Source organism: Macaca fascicularis, chromosome 17 (genome assembly GCF_037993035.2).
Source record: "Macaca fascicularis isolate 582-1 chromosome 17, T2T-MFA8v1.1".
Lineage (NCBI taxonomy): Eukaryota > Metazoa > Chordata > Mammalia > Primates > Cercopithecidae > Macaca > Macaca fascicularis.
The window spans coordinates 23,105,761-23,130,698 of NC_088391.1; the positions used below are offsets into that span (position 1 = coordinate 23,105,761).

The 24,938-nt window shown below is 35.6% G+C and overlaps 1 protein-coding gene across 5 annotated transcripts in view; it reads right to left on the bottom strand.

Moving 5' to 3' along the window:
* Window positions 1-9,421: 9,421 nt before the first annotated feature.
* The window catches only part of CCDC122 (coiled-coil domain containing 122), a 40,090-nt gene continuing 24,573 nt past the window's right edge, over window positions 9,422-24,938 (bottom strand). For all 5 annotated transcript variants that reach the window (XM_045377398.3, XM_074021934.1, XM_045377394.3 and 2 more), the window contains one exon: window positions 9,422-10,233. In XM_045377398.3, coding sequence (XP_045233333.1) covers window positions 10,084-10,233 — 150 coding nt within the window. In that variant the 3' untranslated portion in view covers window positions 9,422-10,083. The remainder of the gene's footprint in view (window positions 10,234-24,938) is intronic.

Here is a 24,938-nt window from a genome sequence, read left to right on the forward strand (position 1 = left end):
AAACAATAGAACGAAGTGAAATTGCCCAAAATCATCTTAAATATTTATTACATTTATGACTAATTTATAGTACTGTATTCAGAGAAATGTTATGATTTCCATTTTTAATAAGAATTTTCGTTTCTATTCCCAGACAGTCCCACTTGGTTAGCTGTATTTTCATGAAGCTTATTACAGCTTTTTCTTTTAAAGATGGAATATTTTACATAATTATTCAATATATCAAACTCTTTTAAAGCATGGTTCAAAGTATTTATAATGAAAGGACACAAAAGCATATTTCTTGTGGCTTGTTAAGCACATTTACTTTCATTAGAGCTACCTAAAAGTATCATTACATGTTCCAGAAAAGCATTTTTAAAAAATGCTTGGGTATTTATAAACGTTCATACATTTTGGTGTAAAATTATAAAAGTAGATTTTGGAAATAGTCCAGGAAAAATGAATTTTCATTTTCTTTTATAAATCATAAATGAATTATCTTTTATTTGGTATCATTTTATGTCAATCAAATGCTAGACTGTTCATAATGGAGCCCAAGACTCAAAAGCTTAAAATGATTTTAATCTATTCTAAACGAGAAGGCTTACATAAGTTCTCTAAATTGTAAGCCTCTGTCTCTATAAATTTGATTCAGAAATCATGATACAGTTTTTTTGGTACAGTTGACCCTTGAATAACACAAGTTTGGACTGCGTGGGTTGTGTGAGTCCACTTACATGGGATTCTTTTTCATCCAAATGCAGATGAAAAATACAGTATTCTAGGGATGCAAGACCATGTATATGGAGGGCTGACTTTTGCTATGCAGAAGCTCTGCAGGGCCGACTGTGGGCTTGAGCATGCTCAGATTTTGTTACACATAGGGGTCCTGGAACCCATCCGTTGTTTATACTGAGGGATGGCTGTGCTTCTAAACTGTGGCATTGCAGAGAAATTGAGACATGTTAAATGAAGTTCAGCTTTATTGTAGCTGTAACCATTGAAATTTGTCCTAAAGTGGGAGTTGGAGTTGACTCCTGGATGTTGGGAGAGAGAACTCCCAGGCAGAGGGAATAATATGGTAAAGCACATGCTTAGAGAAGAGTTAGAATTTTGTTTTGGCTGAAGTACAGAGTTTATCTGTTAGATAGAATGGGAAAAATCAGGTTGGATAAGCAGGTTGGGGACAGATTTTAAAGTGTTTGCTCTTTACCCATGGCAAGGATTTTGTGCCCATGGAAAGGTTTTTTTTTTCTTCTTCTTACTTTTTAGAAGAGGCATTACATGCTCAATTTTTACTCAAAGAAGGCAACTCAAGCAATGGTACTGACAGTGAAGATTAGAGGTAGGAAAGACTGAAGATAGGATATTGGGAGATTTTGATGAGACTGATTATCTTGTTCATTAATTTATTCAACATACATCAGAGTACACATTATGTGTCAGGTGTCTGCTAGCTGGTGGAGATTACAATGGAGAATAAAATAGGAATGTTTCGAGTCTAATGAATGAGAATATCCATGAGAACTTATACTTGCTTTGCAGCCACGTCAAATGCCAAGTCTTCCTTTAAGCAACATCCTTCCCCAATTGGGATTAATTTCTCCTTATTTTGAGTTTCCAAAATAAAATAAGGGCTTGGTTTATGCTTCTGTTACAGGATGTTTTACATCATATTTGAGCCTATTTTATACAGAGATACACACACACACACACACACACATCTTTCTTGCCAACTAAGTTGATCTCCTGGGTAAGAAGAATTACATCATATTTATTCTTGCAGTTACCTAACACAGAGAAGGTATAACATGAAAATTGGTTACAATTCTTTGCCATCAGTTTCCTGTTTTGGGCTCTCACACTGGTCAGTGTGAGATAAATTTAATTTAAAGAACTAAATAAATAAATTTAGTTCTTTAAAAGTCAATATTCAAGTTTTGTTCCTATTACTATGCCCCACTTCCATAAGTGTATGACATTTTGTGGCAGTTTTAAATTATTTGTATATAAGCTACAAATGTTGAGGACTAGCACCATTAATTTACAAGTTTACAAGTGTTTTGAGGTCCAGGGCAAAAAAGGTTACGTTGACTTTAGCGTAAGCTAAAATCATTTTTACAACACTAAAAATTAATTTTGATAAATTGTTACTAATCTTATATTTTAAGTTCTGATATAGTAAAAATATTACAAATATATCATGTTATGGTTGACAATAAATACTGTTAAAGTTCCTCTAAGTTTTCTGTAACTATGATGACAAATGCTGTGGCTGATATTTTGCAGTGTTATGTCCTATAGATCCATACTCCTTTATAATTTTCGGAGTTAATTGCTCTTCATCTGCATCACACTATTACGCTAGTGTTTTTTGAGCTGTAGATGTGACAATGAATGGCTAAAAGGGAGAATTGCTAATTTTAATTTTATTTTTATTTTTATTTTTTTGGGACAGAGTCTTGCTCTGTCACCCAGCCTGGAGTATAGTGGTACGATCTCGGCTCACTGCACCCTCCACTTCCTAGCCTCATGTGATTCTCCTGCCTCAGCCTCCTGAGTAGCTGAGACTACAGGCGTGTGCCACCATACCTGGCTAATTTTTGTATTTTTAGTAGAGATGGGGTTTCAACATGTTGGCCAGACTGGTCTCGAACTTCTGACCTCAAGTGATCTGCCTGCCTTGACTTCCCAAAGTGCTGGGATTACAGGTGTGAGCCAACATACCCAACCAGCTCATTTTAAAAGATGAGAAAGAATGGTCTGAGAGAACCAAGGTGATTATAGAAGGACATAGGATCTGTACAGACATAATTTGCTCCTGTCCATGTCCCTGTCTTTGTCATCTAGTCGGAATGAGAACAACCAAAATATTGTCCCCAAATATCACTCTTTTGGTCTGGTTGCATGAGACTTCTAATCTGTCTAAAACATTGTGTGACCTCAACATAGTTGAAAAATATCCTAAACTTTTAAATTGGGGTTTCAGAATCTAGATTTATTTATTAATTTTTTTAAGATAGAGTCTCACTCTGTTGCCCAGACTGGAGTGCAGTGGCGCGATCTCAGCTCACTGCAGCCTCTGCCTCCCAGCTGCAAGTGATTCTTCTGCCTCAGCCTCCTGAGTAGCTAGGATTGCAGGCACGCGCCACCACGCCCAGCTAATTTTTGTATTTTTAGTAGAGACAGGGTTTCACCATGTTGGCCAGGCTGGTCTTGAACTCCTGACCTCAGGTGATCCACCTGCCTCAGCCTCCCAAAGTGCTGGGATTACAGGCATGAGCCACTGCGCCTGGCCTGGTTTGCTTTTCTATTTAAAGCAAATAAATAGTGTCAAAATTACATTGAATGGGACAGTGATTAGATGTCTTTCCTTTGGCTGCTGCTGGGAGTGGACCTGATTTGGGGTAAGGGAGGAGGGAGGAACAGGGAGTAGAACAATAGTCATCTCTTGAAAATAGAGATTTCCATGTGTGATTAATCTTGTAAGGTGACTTAGTTTGGGATTCCCAGAAGCAGATTCTGAGATGAAGATTCTTGAGCAAGTGATTTATTATTGAAGGCTTCCTCAGAGAAATTGGTAAAGGAAGCAAGACTGGTAAGGAGAAAAGAAGCCAAGAAAGGCTGCAATATCAAGGAAAGTCCCTTTAAGGGTAGGAAACATCCCGAAGAAAGTCTTAGGTGAGAGTTTTTGGAGGCGAAAGCATGACTCAACTGGGAGAGTGCTGCCCAAAAAGGATTTTTTAAAAATCTGAGAGGATTTGAGCAAAGCAGTAACTGTGTCTATTGCACAATGTTTCAGAAAGTTTTTCTTTGTGAGGCATGTCAAAGTAAAGAAATGATAGATTCTTGCATAAGCCAGTTCTAAATGAAGAGATTATTTTCAATGACTGAGATCTAAGTTGAGGCCACTGGACTAAGCTTTGGGGTTACCACAAAAAATGAGAATCGGAGCTTGAAGATGGTGCAACTTACGGCTGTGTAGGGACTGAAAAAGCTGAGGTGTGAATGAGGAAGCTGCTTTTTTTATTAAAAGAGATGAAAGAAACATGAGAGAATTACACTAATTATTAGAAAACTGTGCATGAGTAAATTATATTGACAGATTAATTGAGATTGAAAGGCTTAGAAGACAAATATTCTAAATTAGTGGAAGGTTAGAGTAAGGACGGATCTTTTTCTGAATTGAATGTTTTATATGTTTTATTCGTATGAACCACAAATTAAAATTAAAATACTATCAACATTATTTAACTACCCAGCAAAGTCAATATTACATCTAAGTGAAGAAAGTGTTCTCAGAGAGGTTTCATTTTAAACAATGACACTTGAGAGTGGCTAGACAGTCTCTGTGGAAAAGGTGGAAGAGAAAATCATGTGATATTTTTTGCCAAGTAGGTGTGTAGGTCATGCACAGGGATCCAGATATCTGGCTTAGATTCCTGTGCATGAGTTAGTTAACGCTAGGTCACTGAAGACAAAAATAACGAATGCAAATTGTAGGCTTGCTATATATTTTTTCAGTGTCATATACACAAAGAAGCACTATGGATTCTGGGAGAAACAGTCTCAAAAGCATCTCAAGGAAGCCTCTCCAAAACAAGCATCGGGATTACATACGTCTATTTCATGTAAAATAATGTTCGGGAGACAGCAATAGCAGATGAAGTAGATGATGTGTCTTGACTTACTTATTTTGGACAAAAAATATTTAAAAATTCATCTTAGACTGGCAGTATATGTCAATGCCTCTAAATTACTTTGTGTTATGTGAGTGAGTAATGCTGGCAAATATCTGTAATTTAAGTGTTTTATTCCATTTTTTACATGATTTTTATGCCAGAGAGCTTTGTGGGTAAGAAGCCTTTTAAAACTATTTACCACATGAACTCTAATTTTCTTTTGGAATACATCATCTCATTAATTAAGAGGTTGAAGTCTCATTACTTCATGTCTGTCTTCACTGGATTATGTAAACAGCAACCCTGTCATTACCAGATCATATGCTATTTTTATTTTTCTAAAGATCTATAGCTCACAGTCATTATTTAAATAGAACATTACAGAAAAGAAAAAGCAATTTGGAGCGACCTATTCTTAGCTATGTATTGAATAGATCTATTTTTCTATTAGTGTCTGTTTCAATTTATTTTTCTTGGTTTTGGTCATAGTTCAGTAATATTCAAGAGAAAGTATTATATGGTAGCTAATGTGATATAGAAGACCCATTCCTTACATGCCATTTTTATCAGCAAAAAAAAAAAAAAAAAAAAAAAAAAAAAAAAAAAACTTCCCTTAGAAATACATTATAAATTCAAATAACAGATAACATGGGCTGTTTTTGACAGGCATATAACTTTTAGCTGCTGATCATTACCTTTAGTAATCATTAGCTTAGTTAATGAAAAATAAAATTTTTATAATATTAAAAATATAAGAAGCTAAACTATGAGCAACTAACAAATCAAAACCCCGTGTTCTTCTGAATTCCTGACTCCCCCCTCAAATAGTTCCAAATCACTATAGTATTCGCATAGCCCTTTAATAAATTTTATGGATAAACAGTGAATTCTGTGTTCAATGTAAAATAACATAGAAATTTAGAGTTTTAGTTGCAATGTCCTATGTAAACTTTAAAAGGTTCCAAAGCAATTTTCATAAATGCGATTCCATTTTCCACAGCCAAAATACTATACCGACCCTGACCCTCATGTACTGTTACCTATGCATTTGTGTGCCATTTATTTTTAATTACAAAATTTCTCCCCTTGATTAAATTTATTGTATGCCTTTCAATATATCAAAATGATAGATTAAATGTAGAAATAAATTATTACTTACTTATAATAAAATTGAATCTTGCCCTTGGAATCATTTTCTTGTAGTTCCTTGTAGCTAAAATAGGGCTTTGATTTCAACCTTACCCCTGACGTGCTGTGTGATGAAATCTTAGGCAAGTTACTCTACCTAAGCATCAGTTTCCCCATCTGCAAATCAGAGAAAATAATATATGTTTTCATTATTTTGAGAGTTAAATGAAATGATGTATACAAATTGTCAAATAGGACACAGCATACTCAGTACTTTATCATTGTTTAGTGTTGTTATTTTTTATCTACAGTGTTTTTGGAAAACAGCATGATTAATCAATTGACTGGAAGAGACACAGTCTAACAGACAAAATATAGACCATTTATATTGGCCATGAAAGTGTCCGTAATGGCTGACTTAACTGGCTTTAGTGTGTAAAATATGGTGACTCCCATGGTTTTTAAGATACGGCTTTAAGTAGATATCAACTTCTTTACATTGGTCAACTATAATTTGTCCACAGATTCCACATGTAGTAATATTTTGAGATGTTAACTGTGGGTTTTTTTCCCTCCCTCTGTTTCCTTGCATTTGTTAGCTTTTACTGATCATTTAGGTAATGGTGCCTAGCAGGCCTGGGTCAGGACAGATACTACTGAGAATTCAGAAGTAATATATTTGCTTTGAGTTTCACATGAGGCTTTTTTAAAAGTCCACAGTAGAAACAGTATTCTTGAAATCATAGCGTTCCTTTGCAGAAGACTCGGTATTTTGAGAGTTGACATTTTGCTAAGCCATTAAAAGCACTGAGAACCTTGAAAGAATCCATTTATACTGAAATCGAGGAGTGGGGAAGAATGCATGGGTAGAATAACAGCTCCCAAAGAGATAAAAATTGACCACCATGCAGACAGAAAATGAAATAGGGCTAGAAGAGGTCTTGTGATTGGACAATGAAGCTGACCGTATTGACTAAACAATTGCAGGTACAGCGCAGACTCACGATGATCCTCAACACCAGGAAGAATGGATTAGATCTCTGCAGAGGCCAGTGAGATCAGAAAACGACATTTGGTGCAGAGCAGTGTCCCTGATGACACAAGTCCGCCGGAACTTAGAACACTTCCATGGAGAAAAAAAATGAGGAAGAGGAGAATTTTGAACAGAATATTTATCCCAAAGAGACTAAGTTTTAAACCAGAAGTATGTGTGTGAAATGCCACTAAGCAAAAGGGCTCATATTCTAAGCTAGGTTCAATTATACAGAACTAAAATTAAAAATAACTTCAATTTTCTAATTTTAGAGTTTGTGATTGTGTTGAAATACCATATCCACTAAATCATCAGGCTTTGGATATCTCAAATTTTAGTTCTTCATTAATCTGAAAGCCTCTATTATCTGAAATAGTTTCCAAGATAAGAAAAAACAGGGAAAAAAGGTTTCTTTTTCAAATAATTTTTGACTGTCATAAAATGTAAAATAGGTATATGGATTATCAAGGATATTTTAGAAAACTACATTAAAACTTACAAGCAGAGCACATTATCTTAAGCAGATTACACCTATTTTCTTCATATCTGAATTTAAAAGCAAACTTTCAAATCTATAACTCAAGGTGTTATCATTTACAAATGTTTTGAATCCCAATATAAACTTTAAAACAGTTTAGAAAACTAGAATTTTTTATAAGCGATAACTAAACTTACAAAGTATAATAACTTTTTAATATGCAAGTTACATTAAAATCTATTTATATAATCAGCATTTGGTTCTGACTTGTCTTCAGCTGAGTATACTGTGTACTCCCCACAATCTGTAGGTTTCACCATTTTCACTGTAGCTGTTTCTGAGTCATGGACCAAAGCTGATTGTGTTACAGGATAAGCTGTTTGAAGTGTTAGCCATAGTAAGCCATGCTAAGCCATCATAAAACTATTACTGTTAGACATAATAAGATTATTAATATCAGGTTTTGTATCAGCTCCACTTACTGAATTTTAGGCACATAAAAAGGTAAGGAGAAAATGGATTTACATTTTTTTTTGATGCTGTCTGTTTGAAATTATTTAATCCTACAAATGAATATTTTTTTATTATTTTTTTATTTTTTATTATTATTATACTTTAAGTTCTAGGGTACATGTGCATAACGTGCAGGTTTGTTACATATGTATACTTGTGCCATGTTGCTGTGCTGCACCCATCAACTCGTCAGCACCCATCAACTCACCATTTACATCAGGTATAACTCCCAATGCAATCCCTCCCCCCTCCCCCTTCCCCATGATAGGCCCCGGTGTGTGATGTCCCCCTTCCCGAGTCCAAGTGATCTCATTGTTCAGTTCCCACCTATGAGTGAGAACATGCGGTGTTTGGTTTTCTGTTCTTGTGATAGTTTGCTGAGAATGATGGTTTCCAGCTGCATCCATGTCCCTACAAAGGACACAAACTCATCCTTTTTATGGCTGCATAGTATTCCATGGTGTATATGTGCCACATTTTCTTAATCCAGTCTGTCACTGATGGACATATGGGTTGATTCCAAGTCTTTGCTATTGTGAATAGTGCCGCAATAAACATACGTGTGCATGTGTCTTTATAGCAGCATGATTTATAATCCTTTGGGTATATACCCAGTAATGGGATGGCTGGGTCATATGGTACATCTAGTTCTAGATCCTTGAGGAATCGCCATACTGTTTTCCATAATGGTTGAACTAGTTTACAATCCCACCAACAGTGTAAAAGTGTTCCTATTTCTCCACATCCTCTCCAGCACCTGTTGTTTCCTGACTTTTTAATGATCGCCATTCTAACTGGTGTGAGATGGTATCTCATTGTGGTTTTGATTTGCATTTATCTGATGGCCAGTGATGATGAGCATTTTTTCATGTGTCTGTTGGCTGTATGAATGTCTTGAGAAATGTCTGTTCATATCCTTTGCCCACTTTTTGATGGGGTTGTTTGTTTTTTTCTTGTAAATTTGTTTGAGTTCTTTGTAGGTTCTGGATATTAGCCCTTTGTCAGATGAGTAGATTGCAAAAATTTTCTCCCATTCTGTAGGTTGCCTGTTCACTCTGACGGTAGTTTCTTTTGCTGTGCAGAAGCTTTTTAGTTTAATTAGATCCCATTTGTCAATTTTGGCTTTTGCTGCCGTTGCTTTTGGTGTTTTAGACATGAAGTCTTTGCCATGCCTATGTCCTGAATGGTACTACCTAGGTTTTCCTCTAGGGTTTTTATGGTATTAGGTCTCACATTTAAGTCTCTAATCCATCTTGAATTAATTTTCATATAAGGAGTAAGGAAAGGATCCAGTTTCAGCTTTCTACTTATGGCTAGCCAATTTTCCCAGCACCATTTATTAAATAGGGAATCCTTTCCCCATTTCTTGTTTTTGTCAGGTTTGTCAAAGATCAGATGGCTGTAGATGTGTGGTATTAACAAATGAATATTTTAAAACCATATTTCCTATTTGTTTTTGTTTCTAAGTATTTGACTCAATGGAACCATGAAAAAGGGGAGCACTTTTATCTGAAAGGGACAAGTTACCATTTGATTTTTGACATTTTGCCTTTCAGTGAGAAAAAATATGTTAGTCTATACTGAGTAATACTCTTAAGAGTTACATGATGTTATAACTTTAATTTAGTTACAGAATATGAATAATTTATAGAAAGAAAAGTGAACAAAATATTTTATTCATTGTATCACTCTAAAATATGTTATTTTATAACAAAGAAAAATGATTGTTACCTTCTGGACAGAAGAGAAAATGGAGTAAAATATTTGAAGCATTGAACATACAAAAACATTATTATAAATACAATATTTATAGGCTACTGTGAAGGCAGTTGTAAAAAAAAAACTTCCAATAAAAAGTTTGAAACAGACAAACATTTGAAAATATCTTAACAATTTAAATCATTGAAAATTCAAGTGTTTTTTCCCTTCTAAATTTTTACTTTATAAGGTAGCAAATGCAACATAAACAGGTATTCATGAGTATAATACATTTTACACACTCCCAATAGTCATAGAGACTCTTGCACTATTTTTCTGTAGGCATTCCTATTGTCTGTCTACTGCTATCAAGTGTAGGGTTAGAAGGCATTTTAACAAATGGATGACTGATTTAAAAACAACGACGACAACAACAACAAAGACATCTGTCATTAAGACAGGCCTCTGATAGTGGATGCTTGTTATTAAGAATCCAAAAGATTTTCTTAATGTTCTGTCCCGTAATTTTTGTTGTCATGGTCTGTGTTCCACACTGCCCTATGGCAATGTTATTCTTGCATTCCAATGCATTTTCTTAATTCGGCTGCAGTTTTTTCCAGTTGTTGAATGTTCCATTGCCACTGTCGTCTATTTGCCTGAAGCTTGTTCACCTGACAATGCAAACGCTTAAGAATTGCGTCATATCTCTTATGTTGTACCTATTGAAAGAAGAGCACACATCAACAGGGCTTGTGAAGTATAAATAGTAAGCAGCCATAAATAATATTTTGACTGCTCTAAAGAGGAAAGCACTTAATTAGAAACTATACACTATAAATAACTATGATAAAATAAACAGTAATTGTATAACTATTTATTCAACACTTATTACATGTTAGATACTGTGCTGAGAGCTTTCTGCATATAATTAAATTCTTATAACACCATATGATACGGGTATTATTATCCTCATTTTTGTGTGAAGAAACCAAAGATAAAAGAGTTCAAGTAATTTGACCAAAGTTTCATAGCTAGCAGGTGATAGAGTTTGGGAGTTGAGCTGAAGTGAAGTATCCATAATGGAATGTCTTCTTGTTAAGAGAGTTACCAGTGTTAAACTAAATTTGTCCTGGGGGACTCTACTTTGAGTCCCTATGTGAGGAACCACAACCTAACAGTATTTAAACTAACTGAAAGCCTAACTAGGAGTACATTTTTGTAACAATAGCTGAGACTCAGTCCACCACAGCAGCCAGCTTTGGTCAATCACAGGTGGTCCGCTGACCACACCATATTCAAATAAAACAGACATTGAGCTGTAACCAATCAAACTCTTTCTGCACCTCATTTCCATTTCCTGTCCATAAATGTTGCCTGCCCACTTTGTGAAGTGGAGCTCTCTGAACCTCTGCTGGTTCTGAGGGCTGCTGGTTCTCTTATCATTCTTCTATTAAGCTCTGTCAAATTTAATTTTATGAAATTTACATTTGTCTAAAGTTTTAAATTTATCAAATTTATTTAAAGTTTTTCTTTTAACATCAGTTAAGAAAAATGGTTCCATTTCCCATTTCCTGTATCCAGTGATTCACTGAAACATAGATCATTCGGTCTAAAAGATCCAGGAGATCATGTAGTCCATTTCCTTGCTATTAAATAAACCATCATTTATGCTGAGCCAGGCGAGGATACACTGGAAGGCAATGAAGCACAGTGGAAAGTGCTTCATTGGTCTTGGTGTTGGGCCACAAGAACACTCAATCTTTTTAAAAAACAGTTTTATGGAAATATAATTCACATACCATATAATTCATCCTTTAAAGTGTACAACTCAATGGCTTTTAGTATATTCACAGAGTTGTACAACTGTTACCGACCACAGGTTCTTGGGCTCTCATGTAATAGAAATTGACACGAGGCTGAGCAAGTTTCCCAAACAAGGCTTTTATTGGGGGCTTATGTTTGAACACAATGGAGACAGTGCAGGAGCAAGAGTTAGCTGGCTGGCTTTCCAAGGGCAGGTCTTTGTGGTGTTTTTAGGAAAGGTGACAGGAATGTGCATGGGGTATGGGAGTATCATTACAGTGCATGGTGGAGCGCAGAGTATGCAGGCACAGTGAGAAATCATGCTAGCATGTACATTGCATGATCAAAATATGATGGATAAGCTCTTCCCTGGGTGAGGCTTTTAGTATTATAATGAGGCATGGGGTAAAGATCAGCCATTCTTCTGGTCTTGTGCACAGGCCTGCAATAAGGCTAACTCCCTTGAGTAAGGTTTATAGTGGGATGCTGCTTATCTCTGTTTCAAGAGGTATCTTGTGGTCAGCAGGGATGACCCCAATGGATGGGGTTCTGCAAGGTCTGGTAATGGGTGGGTATGGAAAAAATGCATTAGTAGGGGTGGGGGCCAAATCATGGTGAGGGCTAAATTCCATTCCTACTCTGTTTCACAACTATAATCACAATCAATTTTAAAACATGTTCATCAACTGGTACCCATCAGCAGTCATTCCCTATTGAGTTGGTTCCACTTTCTGGCTATTATAAATAATACTGCCATGAACACTTGTCTGCAAGATTTTGTGTGAATATATGTTTTCACTTCTCAGGTATACAGTGAGGAGTAGAATTACTGGATCATATGGTAAGTCCATGTTTAACCATTTCAGGAACTGCCAAGCTGTTTTTCAAAACGACTGTATAATTTTACATTCCAGTGTAACTTTACACACCAGTAATGTGTGAAGGTTCCAATTTCTTCACATCCTTGAAAATACTTATTATCTATGTTTTTGGTCATGGCCATCGTTAAAATAAAAACTTCAGCCAAATTAAATTTAAAGAGTTTAATTGAGCAATGAATGATTCACAAATTGGGCACTCCCCAGAATCAGAGCAGATTCAGAGACTCCAGGGGTGCCTCGGGGTCAGAAGAAATGTATAGACAAAAAAAGTAAAGTGAGGTATAGGAATTGGAAGTGAGGTACAGAAACAGCAGGATTGGCTACAGCTCTGCATTTGCCTTATTTGAACACAGTTTGAACACTCAGCAGTCTAGGAGTGGCTGAAGTATGGCCGCTGGGATTGTCCAACACTCAGCTGTTGTTACAGACACATAACTCGTAAGTTGGGTTTTCAATCTTGTCTAAGAAGTATGGAGTTCTTCTCAGGCCATATTTAGTTTGCTTTAACACCATGCTCGTGGATGTGAAGTGGCATCTCATTATAGCAAAACATCTACTTTTAAATGGACTGATACAATGATAGAATAATAGGGCTGGACAAGTTATCTATTCACAGGTAGTATGTGCAGTATTCCATTATATAAACATACCACAATTTATTTTTCCATTCTCCTTTCTAGGGATATTTGTGATGTTTCTATTTAGAAGCTTTTGTCAATAAAGCTACTATAAGAATTCATATACAAGTTTTACAAGTTTTTTAAGGCACATTTTTTTCATTTTTCTTGAGTAAACACCTAGGTGGAGAATTGTTTGTACAGTAGGTATATGCTAACTTTTTAGGAAACTCTCAAACTGTTTTTCCAAAGCAGTTGCACTATCTTATAATCTCCCCAGCAGTGCATGATCTTGACTGTTGTTTCATATCCTTAGCAACATTTGGTATTAATATTCATTGGAACTTTAATCATTCTAGGGGTAAAAACGTGTGAATAGTATCTCATTGTGGTTTTGATTTGTTTCCTTGGTGTTAAGGGTGTTATACATCTTTTCATGTGTTTATTGGTCATACTATGTCTTCCTCTGTTAAGTTCTGTTCAAATCTTTAGCCCACTTAAAAAAAAATGACTGTATGACTTTATTATTGGCTGATAGGAATTCTTTCTTATACATCCTGGATACAAGTCCTTTGTGCATATACATGTGTTGTAAATATTTTTACTTTTGTGATTTTCTCTTTTCATTTTCTTTTGTTGTTGTTGGTGAAGTGGGGAGGTCTCACTTTGTTGCTGAGGCTGTACTGCAGTGGCATGATCACAGATCACTACAGCCTCGACCTCCTGGACTCAAGTGATCCTCCCACCTCAGCCTCCTGAGTAGCTAGGACCACAGGGGTGCGCCATCACACCTAATTTTTTATTTGTACAGACAAGATCTTACTGTATTACCCAGGCTGGTCTTCAACTCCTGGGCTCAAGACATTCTCCTGCCTCGGCCTCCCAAAGTGCTGGGATTATAGGCATGAGCCACTGTGCCCAGCCCTTTTCATTTTCTTAATGGTGTCTTTCAAAGAGTAAAAGTTTCAAAGTTTGAGGTCTAACATATCAATATTTTTCACTTATGGTTAGCGAAGTTTGTGTACCAAGAAATCTTTGCTAACCCAACATAATGAAGATATCCTCCTATAGTTTCTTCTGGAAGGTTTAGAGTTTTAACTTTCACATTGAGATCTATGATCCATTTCAGATGAATTTTTGTGTTTGTTGTGAGGTGGAGATACAGGTTCATTGTTTCCTCACCGATATCCAGTTGTTTTATCACCACTTGTTGATAAGACTTTCCTTTCTTCATTGAATTGCCTTGAAAACTTTGTCAAATTGACAAAATAGGATTAATTTCTGAACTCCATTCTGTTCCATTGGTCTATTTATTCTTTTACTAATACTACAGTTACTTGATAAGTATAGCTTTTTAATAAATCTTAACATCAGGTAGATTAGGTCCTACAAATTTATTCTTCTTTTATAAGGTTGTTTTGGCTACTAGATCCTTTGCATTTTCACGTAAATTTTAAAATTAGCTTATCAATTCCTGGAAAAAATACTTAGTGGGATTTTTATAGAACAATGTTGAACCTATACATCATTCAAAGGGAAAGTTGACACTAATAATATTGTGTTTTCTAAACTATGAACATAGAATATCATTCCATTTATTTAGTATCTTTAATTTCTCAGCAATTTTTATTGTAGTTTTGCACATTTTTTCACAAAATTCATTAGCAAGTATTTTATGTCATTTAGTGTTAATGAATAAAGTTTTGTTTTATTCATTTTACTTCCTCGTTGTTTATTGCTACTACACAGACACTACATAAACATGTAACTGATTTTTGTATTTTGACCTTTTATGCTATGAGCTTTCTAAATTCACTTACTGGTTCTACTAGTCTTTTCTATTCCTTAAGATTTTCTACATAAACAATTATGCTATCTGTGAATAATGACAGTTTTACTTTTTTCTTTCCAATCTTTATGCCTTTTATTTATTTTTTTCTTATAACATTGATTAGGACTTCCAGAATAATGATGCATAAAGGAGGTGATACCAGACATCTTTGCCTTGTTCCCAATCTTAGGGGAGAAAGCATCCAACATTTCATCAGTAAGTATGATATGTTGTTAGCTATAAGGTTGTTTTTTAAAAATAAATTCCCTTTATCAAGTTGACGAAGTTTCCTTCTATTCTTAATTTGCTGAGATGTTACTCTCAGAAAATTTGTTACCCTCTGAAAATTTGTTGAGAGTGTTGAATTTTGTCTAATGCTGTTTCTGAAACTATTAAGTTGGTTACATCTTTTTTACTTCTGTCATTTTGTCACTACAGTAAATTACATCATTTGATTTTTGAAAGTTGAACCAGCCTTGTATTCTTAGGATAATCCCACTTGGTTGTAATGTACTAGACTTTTGCTATATTGCTAAATTTAATTTGCAAGTATTTTGTTAGAGACTTGCATCTATACTCATGAGGGACATTGGTCTGTGATTTCTTTTCTGATAGGATTCTTGCTGATTTTTTTTCTTTTTGTATCAGGGTTATGTTCACCTCCTAAAATGAGTTGGGAGGAGTTTCCCCTTCTATTTTCTGAAATAGTCTGTTTAGATTGGGCATTATTTTTTCCTTAAATATATGATTAGAATTCACTAATGAAAATGTGTCCGTTGGAGTCTTATTTATGGGAAGAGTTTTTAATTATGAATTCAATTTCATTGATTCCTACCTACACCATTCATAAAGCTTAATTTGAAATAGATCATAAGGTTAAACATGGATGCAATTTCCTCTTGTGTTATAGTATGTTTTTTTTTTTTCCAAGGAATTTGTCTGTTTGTCTAATTGGCATAAAGTTTTTCATAATAGGCCTGCATCACCCTTTTAAGTCTACAGAACCTGGAGTAATGTCCCTACTAATCTCTCTCTTTTCTTGATCAGTATTGCTATGGGTTTCTCAATTTTATTACTCTTTTCAACTTTTGACTTTATTGATTTTTTTCTCGTTTTTCTATTTCATTGATTTCTGTTATTTATCATTTAATTCCTTCTATTCACTTTTTGCTGAATTTATTTTTCTAGTCTGTGATGGTAGAAGCTTAGATAGTTGATTTCAAATCTTTTTCTCTTTTCTATTATAGGCATTAAAAACTTAATTTTCCTGTAAACACTGCTTTAGCTTCACCCCATAATTTTCCATATGTTGTGTTTTCATTATCCTTCAATTTCAAATATATTCTAATTTTTCTCGTGATTTCTTCTTTGACTCATGGGTTATTTAGAAGTATAATGCTCAATTTCCAAAAGCTTATGTATTTTCTAGCTATCTCACTGTTATTGATTTCTAATGGAATTCTGCTGTGATAATAGAATTTCAACTTTGAAATATATAATCTAGTATATTGTGTGTCTTGGTGAATGTTTCATGTACACTTAAAGCGTAATCAGTAGTTGTTATGTGCAGCACTTTATAAATGTTAATTAAGTTGATGGATAAGTTCTTCACATCTTCTATATGTTTACTGATATTCTGTATTGTACTATCAATTACTCAAAAAAGTTAAGATCTCTGATATGACTATAGATGTCTCTTTTTTTCCTTTGGTTCTGTTTGTTTTGCTCATGTATTTTGAAGCTCCATTATGTAAATATACATGGAGAATTGTTATTCCTTCTTGGTGAATTGACTGACCCTGTTTAACTTGGTTAGTAGTTCTTATCTTGAAATCTACTTGATATTAACACAGTTACACCAACTTTTTAAAGACTGGTGTATTCATAGTTTATCTTTTTCCTTTTTTTAACTTTCAAACTAAGTGTGGCTTTATATTAGAAGTGCATCTCTTGTGAAGAGGTTATGCTTGCCACTTGATTTTATTCAGTCTAATAATTTTCCCCCTTTTAATTGGAATGCTTAGTCCATTTACATTTAATGTAACTAATGATATTTTGGGGTTAAAATCTACCATCATAATGTTTGTCATCTATTAATCCCTTTTGTCCTTTTACTTTCTTCATTTTCTGTCTTCTTCTGGGTTGAGTATTTTTTGTTGTTCCATTTTATTTCTTCCTTTGTCCTTCTAGCTATGCCTATACCTTTATGTATTTTTTTAAGTTGCTCTAGGAATTTTAATATATTCTCTTAACTTATCACAATCTGTCTTCAATTAACATATCAGTACATGTAAAAATATAAGAACCTTACAACAAAAGGCTATTCTTGATATATATCTTACTCTACATCTTATAAAACCCAAAATCCATTATTGTTTTGTATTTAAAGTGTCAAATGACTTTTGAATTACTCAAAAGAAAAAAAGACTCATCTCTTTATGTATATATTTTCCATTTCTAGTCCTTCCCAGTATCATTTCCTTTCAGCTTTAAAAACTTCCTTTAGGCTGGGCATAGTGGCTCATGCCTTAATCCCAGCACTTTGGGAGGCTGAGGTGGGCAGACCACCTGAAGTCAGGAGTGCGAGACCAGCCTGGTCAGTATGGCGAAACCCCATCTCTACTAAAAATACAAAAAATTAGCAGGGCATGGTAGTGCATGCCTATAGTCCCAGATACTGGGGAGGCTGAGGCAGGAGAATTGCTGGAGCCCGGGAGGCAGAGGCTACAGTGAGCTGAGATTGTGCCACTGCACTCCAGTCTGGGCAGGGGCAAGACTCCAACTCTAAAAATAAAACAAAACAAAACTTTCTTTAGCATTTTTTATAGTGCAAGTCTATTGGAAACAAAGTCCACCAACTGTTGTTTATCAATACATTTTAAAAATTCAACTTATTTTTTCAGTATTAAGATTTCCATTTGGTTGTTTTATGTGATTAAAATCCTCTCTCTTTACCCACAATATCAATCATTATACACTTCCTTTAATTATAAAATGAAAAGGATGTTTGTATATCCACTATAAACATCCTGTAGAATGTGTAACATACTTACAGTTTTCTAGTCCTTGTCTAACAACTTCTGAGTCAACTGTCGCTATTTTTATTGGTTGATTCTACTTTTAGCTATGGATAATATTTTTCTTTTTCTTTCTTTCTTTTTTTTTTTTGAGATGGAGTTTCACTGTTGTTGCCCAGGCTGGAGTGCAATGGCACCATCTCAGCTCACTGCAACCTCCGCCTCCCAGGTTCAAGCAATTCTCCAGCCTCAGCCTCCTGAATAGCTGGGATTACAGGCCCCCACCACCACGCCCGGCTAATTTTTGTATTTTTAGTAGAGACGGGGTTTCAACACGTTGGCCAGGCTGGTCTCAAACTCCTGACCTCCAGTGATCTGCCCACCTTGGACTCCCAAAGTGCTGGGTTTACAGGCATGAGCCACCATGCCCGGCCAATATTTTTCTTTTTCCTCACATTGAGTAATGTTTTATTACTAACCATTGTGCACATGTTGAAAACTCTGAATTTTATTACTTTCCTCTGAAAAGTGTTTTGTTCTGTCAGTTAAATTACTGGTGGATCATCTTGAACTCATGACACTTTGTTTTATACTTTAAGTTAGAGTATATCTATTTCAATTTTGTCCTTAGATCTAGGTCTTGCCTTTAGTCCAGCTTTGTTTTAGTTCTTAGTTATAGATGTGGTCTTTACTCCTAAAGTTTGGCAGTTGTGGGAATTGGGCAGCTGCTATAGTGGACAGATGTTGAAATCTCTACTCAGCTTATAAGCATTCTAATTGTTTCCCAGCTGTGCTCCTTGGAATTTTATCCCTCGTGTGTGCAGTTTAAGTTACAGCCAAGTTTTTGAGGGGACCTAATATGCAAATTTGGGGCTTCCAATAAGGAAAAATTCAACATTTACTCATCCAACCTCATGAAGGAGTAAGAATCCATAAAACAGTATAAAATTATTTCAACTATAAGATATTATTACTATTAGTTGTGTTCATAGTTATTAAGAGAACGTATTATGTAACAGAAAGAGCACAGATTTTATCTCATGACCCAGTAATTCTACTTCTTGGTGCAAAGGGTTTGTTTATTATGTTTCCTACAACATTACTTTTAATATTGAAAAAACTGGAAACCACTTATATGTTCACCAGTTGTAGCATGGCTAAATAAATTAAGGTATGGCCAAACTGTGGGATATTTTGCAGCAGTTAAAAATAATTAGCAGGCCAATTTGCACCAATATGAAAAATCTACAAGACAGATTGTTGAATAAGTAAATTAGTTGCAAAATGATACATATACTACATTTACATAATATTCTTCCACCCACAGGGGTTTGTGTTTGTGTGTACCATTAATAAGCGGTGAGAGTAATGAGAGAGAACAACATGCTAGAAGGTGGTATAAAAGGAACTATAGCCTTTCTTCTAACATTTTAATCCTTTTGAAGGAGAATGTATTCCTAGAAACAAAAGCTATATTTAAAAAAGAAGTGGGAAAATAGAGTCCAACAGGTTTGGATTCATATCCTACTTTGTCATTTATCATTAGCTATATAACCTTGTGCAAGTTATTTAAATTTTCTAAAATTTTGTAAGACATGTTATTATGGGGAATTTAAATAGGATAGCCTATATAAAGTGCTTCAAAAATACCAGGCATTCAATAAATAATAACAGATTTAATAACATTGGACATTTCTTCTTATACTTTCTACAAAAGAGAATAATTAGTTGCTATCTTATCTTTGTATCTACCTGAATAATTCTTACTTTGCCTTCAGATCAGCTTTTTTCCCTTTGCTTCTCTGGGTTTTTCTTTTTCCTTTGTTGAGACAGGGTCTTGCTCTGTTGCCTAGGCTGGGGTGTAGTGACATGATGTCAGCTCATTGCAACCTCTTCCTCCCAGTCTCAAGCAATCCTCCCACCTCAGCCTCCTGCGTAGCTGGAAATACAGGCACACACCACTATGCCTAGCTAATTTTTGTATTTTTAGTACAGACAGTGTTTTGCCATGTTGTCCAGGCTGGTATCAAACTCTTGGGCTCAAGTGATCCACCCACCTTGGCCTCCCAAAGTGCTGGGATTACAGGTATGAGCCACCGTGCCCAGGCTCTGGGTTTTTCTCATAGGACTGGCTTTCTAGTTGTGTAATCATTTCTGTTGCTGACCTCAATAAATGAATACATTTGTTAATTATATAGCTGTGTATTACATCATACTAAATTAAACATGCTTTGTTCATCACCCTTAGCAGCTCTGAAAGTGTACACAATTTTCCCCTATTCTTTTAAATTTCAAACTCACGCTGTACAAAATTTAGGCAAGAGTAAGCCATCAGTGCTTTACACAATGTCTGTTATCCCAAAGCATTGCTTGCAGCATTCATCATTTGCTAAAAACTTCTCAACTGCTCCAGTATCCTTTGTATGAAAACTCTTGGATTTGGAAATAACACTTTTTTTTTTAACCTTGAACTAGAAACCACTGATTGTTGCTTAAATGTGTTATATTTGAAGCTTTGTGTTTGGATGCCTTGTATTTTGCTTCCTCAATTTTTTTTTTGTCAATGACTCATAGCTTATCTTTTTTCTCCACTCTATCTTTAGTTCCTTTCTTCCAAAATATATGAAGACAGACAATAGACATTGCGGGGGAAGGACATTTTGGGAATAAATATTTGAAAAGGCTTTTTTCATTCAGATATGGCCTAAAAATACTGAAAGCATTTATTTGACAGGAAAACATTGATATTCAAAAACCATTTTTTATTCTTATGAACCAAAAAATGTAAAAGTAAGATTAATATGAGAACTAAAATATGTAAAGCACAATATTTAAAAGAATTAGAACAAAACAATGCTGTACTCCAGGCAAAAGATGATTCTTGAACTGTAACAAGGCCATGGATAAAGATATTCAGAAGGGATAGAAAAAAGACTCCAAAAAAGAAATAATAAAAATCTTTTGGTATTTGAATTCATCTTCTTTAAAAACTGGTTGTTTTGAGAAGGTTACTCATATTAATGATCAATTCTCATCATGGAATAAATAAAATTATTGACACAAATACAACATTTTAGACAATGGTCTGACTATAGTTGTCCTTCGGTTTCATAATTTGTTGTGGAGAATCTTTAAGTTCTTAAATTTTCATTTTTTAAACTGAATTGGGGACAACTTTTAAATGAATGAGAAGTAATAGAATTAAAATGAAAAAGTTCAAAAGAATCTTAACAGAGGTGTCCCTATTATGAAAACTTAAAAAGTTTATTAAATTTCATGACAAGAAGTTTTATGATGGAAACATCAAAAAACAGAAGGCTTAACCTCAGTAACATTTCCCCTAAATCTAACATTAGTGACCACTTACATCATCCTTTACCAATTTATACTACTGCTGGCAAGAGGAAGTTGATATACTTCAGTTACCTATTCTTCCTGATAAGTAGAACTAAAAGCCCTGGACATTGTATATTAAACAAACATCAGAAGCTCCTGAAAGTTGGAGAGAAGAAGGCAAACTGTCTAGGGAACATCAAGACCCAAGTAATATCATGGGCTTTCTTTTTTTCTCATATATCCCAGAGAGGATTCTGGAGAAGATAGCAATCTGGAAATGCCAAGAAGTACAGACAAAAAGCCCTAAGAAAAATTTGCTCCATCTAGTCAAAAGATAAGGAAAATAGCAGCTTAGTGAGACAGAAAACTTGTAGGCAGTAACTGTTTTACTAAAGTCAAACACCACAGAAAAAACTATGGCCCCTCCAACACTCATGCCAGCAACAGCTGGGTGGAAAGCCTAAACTTCTACCATTGCAAGGCTTTAATGAAGTGCCTAATCCCCCTGCTGGTGCACTCTCAGAGAAAGCTAACTAAAGAGCCAGGAGTTTTAACTGTGGAGTCAGGAGTTTTAATCCTCTCTAAGCAGCAAGAAACCATACACTGTGGTGTCGCTGGAGTCCATTTGAGGATCCTGGACTTCTCTGCCCATCAAGGTGCAATATTCTTCTCCTCCCTGATGTAATATCAAAGGAGGTCTAGTAGAGAGTCAGGACTTTCACCAGTACTCAGTAGTAACCAGGCCATGTCCTCGCAGTGTCACTGGAGGCCATGTTAGGAGTAGTAGCAAGGATTCCTTTTCCCTCCAACCCAGAATGATATCAGCAGAGGCCTACAGAATAGCCTCTCCCGCTTCCATGGGAAACAATGGAGTCAGTGGAGACTGGTAGCAGAATCTAGACCCCAGTGGCCACCTGGAAATAGTGAAGATCCAGAATCTTAAAGCATAATACCCAACATGTCCATATTTCAATAAAAAATGGCTCGTAACACCAAAAAATAAGATCTCAAACTGAGCAAGAAACCACAACCAACATTCACCACACCAACATAACACAGAAGTTAAAATTATATGACAAGCATTTTAAAGCCTCTGTCATACAAATGCTTCAATAAACAATTACAAACATGCCTGGAAAAAATGTAAGAAATAGAAAGTCTGAGCAAAGGAATATAAGATATAAGAAAGACTCAAATGGAAATTTAAGAACTAAAAGCACAATAACCAAAGTGAAGAGTTCAGTGGAATTTAAGAGTGGATGGGAGAACAGAAAAACTAATCAGTGAACTGAAAAACAGAAAGCTAAAGTTACTCAATCTGAACAAAAGGGAGAAAACAGATTGAAAATAGAAATAAATAGAACCTCAGGGGCTTATGAGACTATAACAAAAGATGTCATATCTTTTGTTATGGAAGGAGAGGAGAAAGAAGGCACAGATTCAAGTAACTGATGGCTGAAAAATCCTAAATTTGGCAAAAGATATAAAACTACAGAATTGAGAAGCTGAGAGAACTCAAAAAAGGATAAATGCAAAGAAATCCACGCAAAAACATGTCATAGTAAAACTTCTGAAAACAGAAAAATGTTTTTTCCCCAATCCTGCTCATTCTGCAGACAGAAAAATCTTGAAGACACCAAGAAAGAAATACCTTACATATATAGGAAAACCAATTTGAATTACAGCAGATTTCGCACCAGAAATCACAGAGGCCAGAAGGAAGTGACATAACATTTTTCAACTGTGGAAAGAACTGTCAACCCAGAATTCTGTATCCAGCAAAAATAGCCTTTAGGAATGAAGGAGAAATCAAGACATTCTTCCATGAAAAAAATAAAAGAATGTGTCACCAGCAGAGCTACCCTAAAAGAATGATTTTAGAAGTTGTATACAAAAAGGAAATGAAAGAAGAAGAAATCATAGAATGTCAGGAAGAAAGAACATAATAAAGCAAAAATATGAGTAAATACAATAGAGAGATAAAGAGGTCATAGCTAAAAAGTACAAGATTATTTGTGAGGTGATGAAAATTTCTAAATTTAACTTTGGTGAATGTTGCACATATGTGATTATATAAGAGGTCTCTGAATTATATGCTTTAAATGGTAAATTGGACACAGATCTGTGCCAACTAGCACTCTGCTCCTGAGCCAACACCACCACCAGTGAGACCAAACACACAGCCATCAGCAGGGGCCCCCTATCTCCCCGCAGCTACACTGTCTCTGCCACTGTAGTGAATGCCTGCAGGGAGGCAAGCACCCCAGGACTCATGAGCACTCTGCTGCAGCTGATGAGTTGCACCCCACTGCACTGCTACTACTGCTGCTGCTGGCATGCACAAACAAGAATGGATCCTGCTATCACTGCACTACTGACCACTTTGGCTGACATAACCCATCCGAGTATAGTGACCAGCAGTCTGGGAGCACCTTGGCACCCCCAGCACAGTGGATTCCTAACCTCGAGGGGCCAGAGAACAAAACTGGGGCCTGATACAAGTCCTCTAGAGTTACAGCACACAGTCCAGGAGTTGGGAGCAGAGTGTTGGCCCTTCAAATCTTCCAGAAATGAAGCTAGTCAGATGAATCCACCTAATATAACAATCAAACCCTCAAGATCATCAAATAGGATAAAAGAAAAAAAAAACCATCCAAAGGTCAGCAGCTCAAAGATTGAAGGAGCATAAGCCCATAAAGATGAGGAAGAACCAGCACAAAACCCTGATAACCCCAAAAGCCAAAGTGCCTTCTTTCTTCCAAATGACCACATCACGTCCCCAGCAATGATTCTGAACTGGGCTGAAATGGCTTAAATGACAGAAATAGAATTCAGAGTATGGGAAGGAAGGTCATTAAGCTACAGAAGTATGTTAAAACCCAGTCCAAGGAAGCCAAGAATCATGATAAAACAATACAGGAGCTGACAGACAAAATAGCCAGTATAGAAAAGAACCTAAGTGACCTGATAGAGCTGAAAAACACACTACAAGAATTTCATAATGCTATCACAAATATTAATAGCAGAATAGACCAAACAGAAGAAGGAATCTCTGAGATTGAAGACTGGCTTTCTAAAATAAGACAGTCAGACAAGAATAAAGAAAAAAATAATGAAAAGGAAAGAACAAAACCTCTGAGAAATATTTAATTATGTAAAGAGACCAAGTCTATGACTCATTAGAGTCCTTGAAAGAGATGAGGAGAATGGAACCAATTTGGAAAACATATTTCAGGATATCATTTATGAGAACTTCCCCAACCTACCTAGAGAGGCTGACATTCAAATTCAGGAAGTGCAGAGATCCCCAGTAAGACGCTTCACAAGAAGATCATCCCCAAGACACATAATTTTCAAATTCTCCAAGGTTGAAATGAAAGGGAAAAATGTTATAGACAGCTAGTGAGAAAGGTCAGATTACCTACAAAGGGATACCCATCAGACTAAAAGTGGACCTCTCAGCAGAAACCCTACAAGCAGAAGAGACTGGGGACCAATATTCAAAACTTTTACAGAAAAGAAATTCCAACCCAGAATTTCATATCCAGCCAAACTAAGCTTTATAAGCAAAGGAGAAATAAGATCCTTTTCAGATAAGCAAATGCTGAGGGAGTTCATTACCACAAGACCTCCCTTACAAGAGCTCCTGAGGAAAGCACTAAATATGGAAATGAAACACCAGAGTCAGCCACCACAAAAACACACTGAAGTACACAGACTAGTTACACTATAAGGCAACCACATAAACAAGTCTGCAAAATAACCAGTTACCATCATGATGACAGGATCAAATCTACACATATCAATACTAACCTTGAATGTAAATGGGCTAAATGCCCCAGTTAAAAGGGACAGAGTGGCAAGCTGGATAAAGAACTAAGATCCATTGGTATGCTGTCTTCAAGAGACCCATCTCACATGCAGTGACACACATAGACT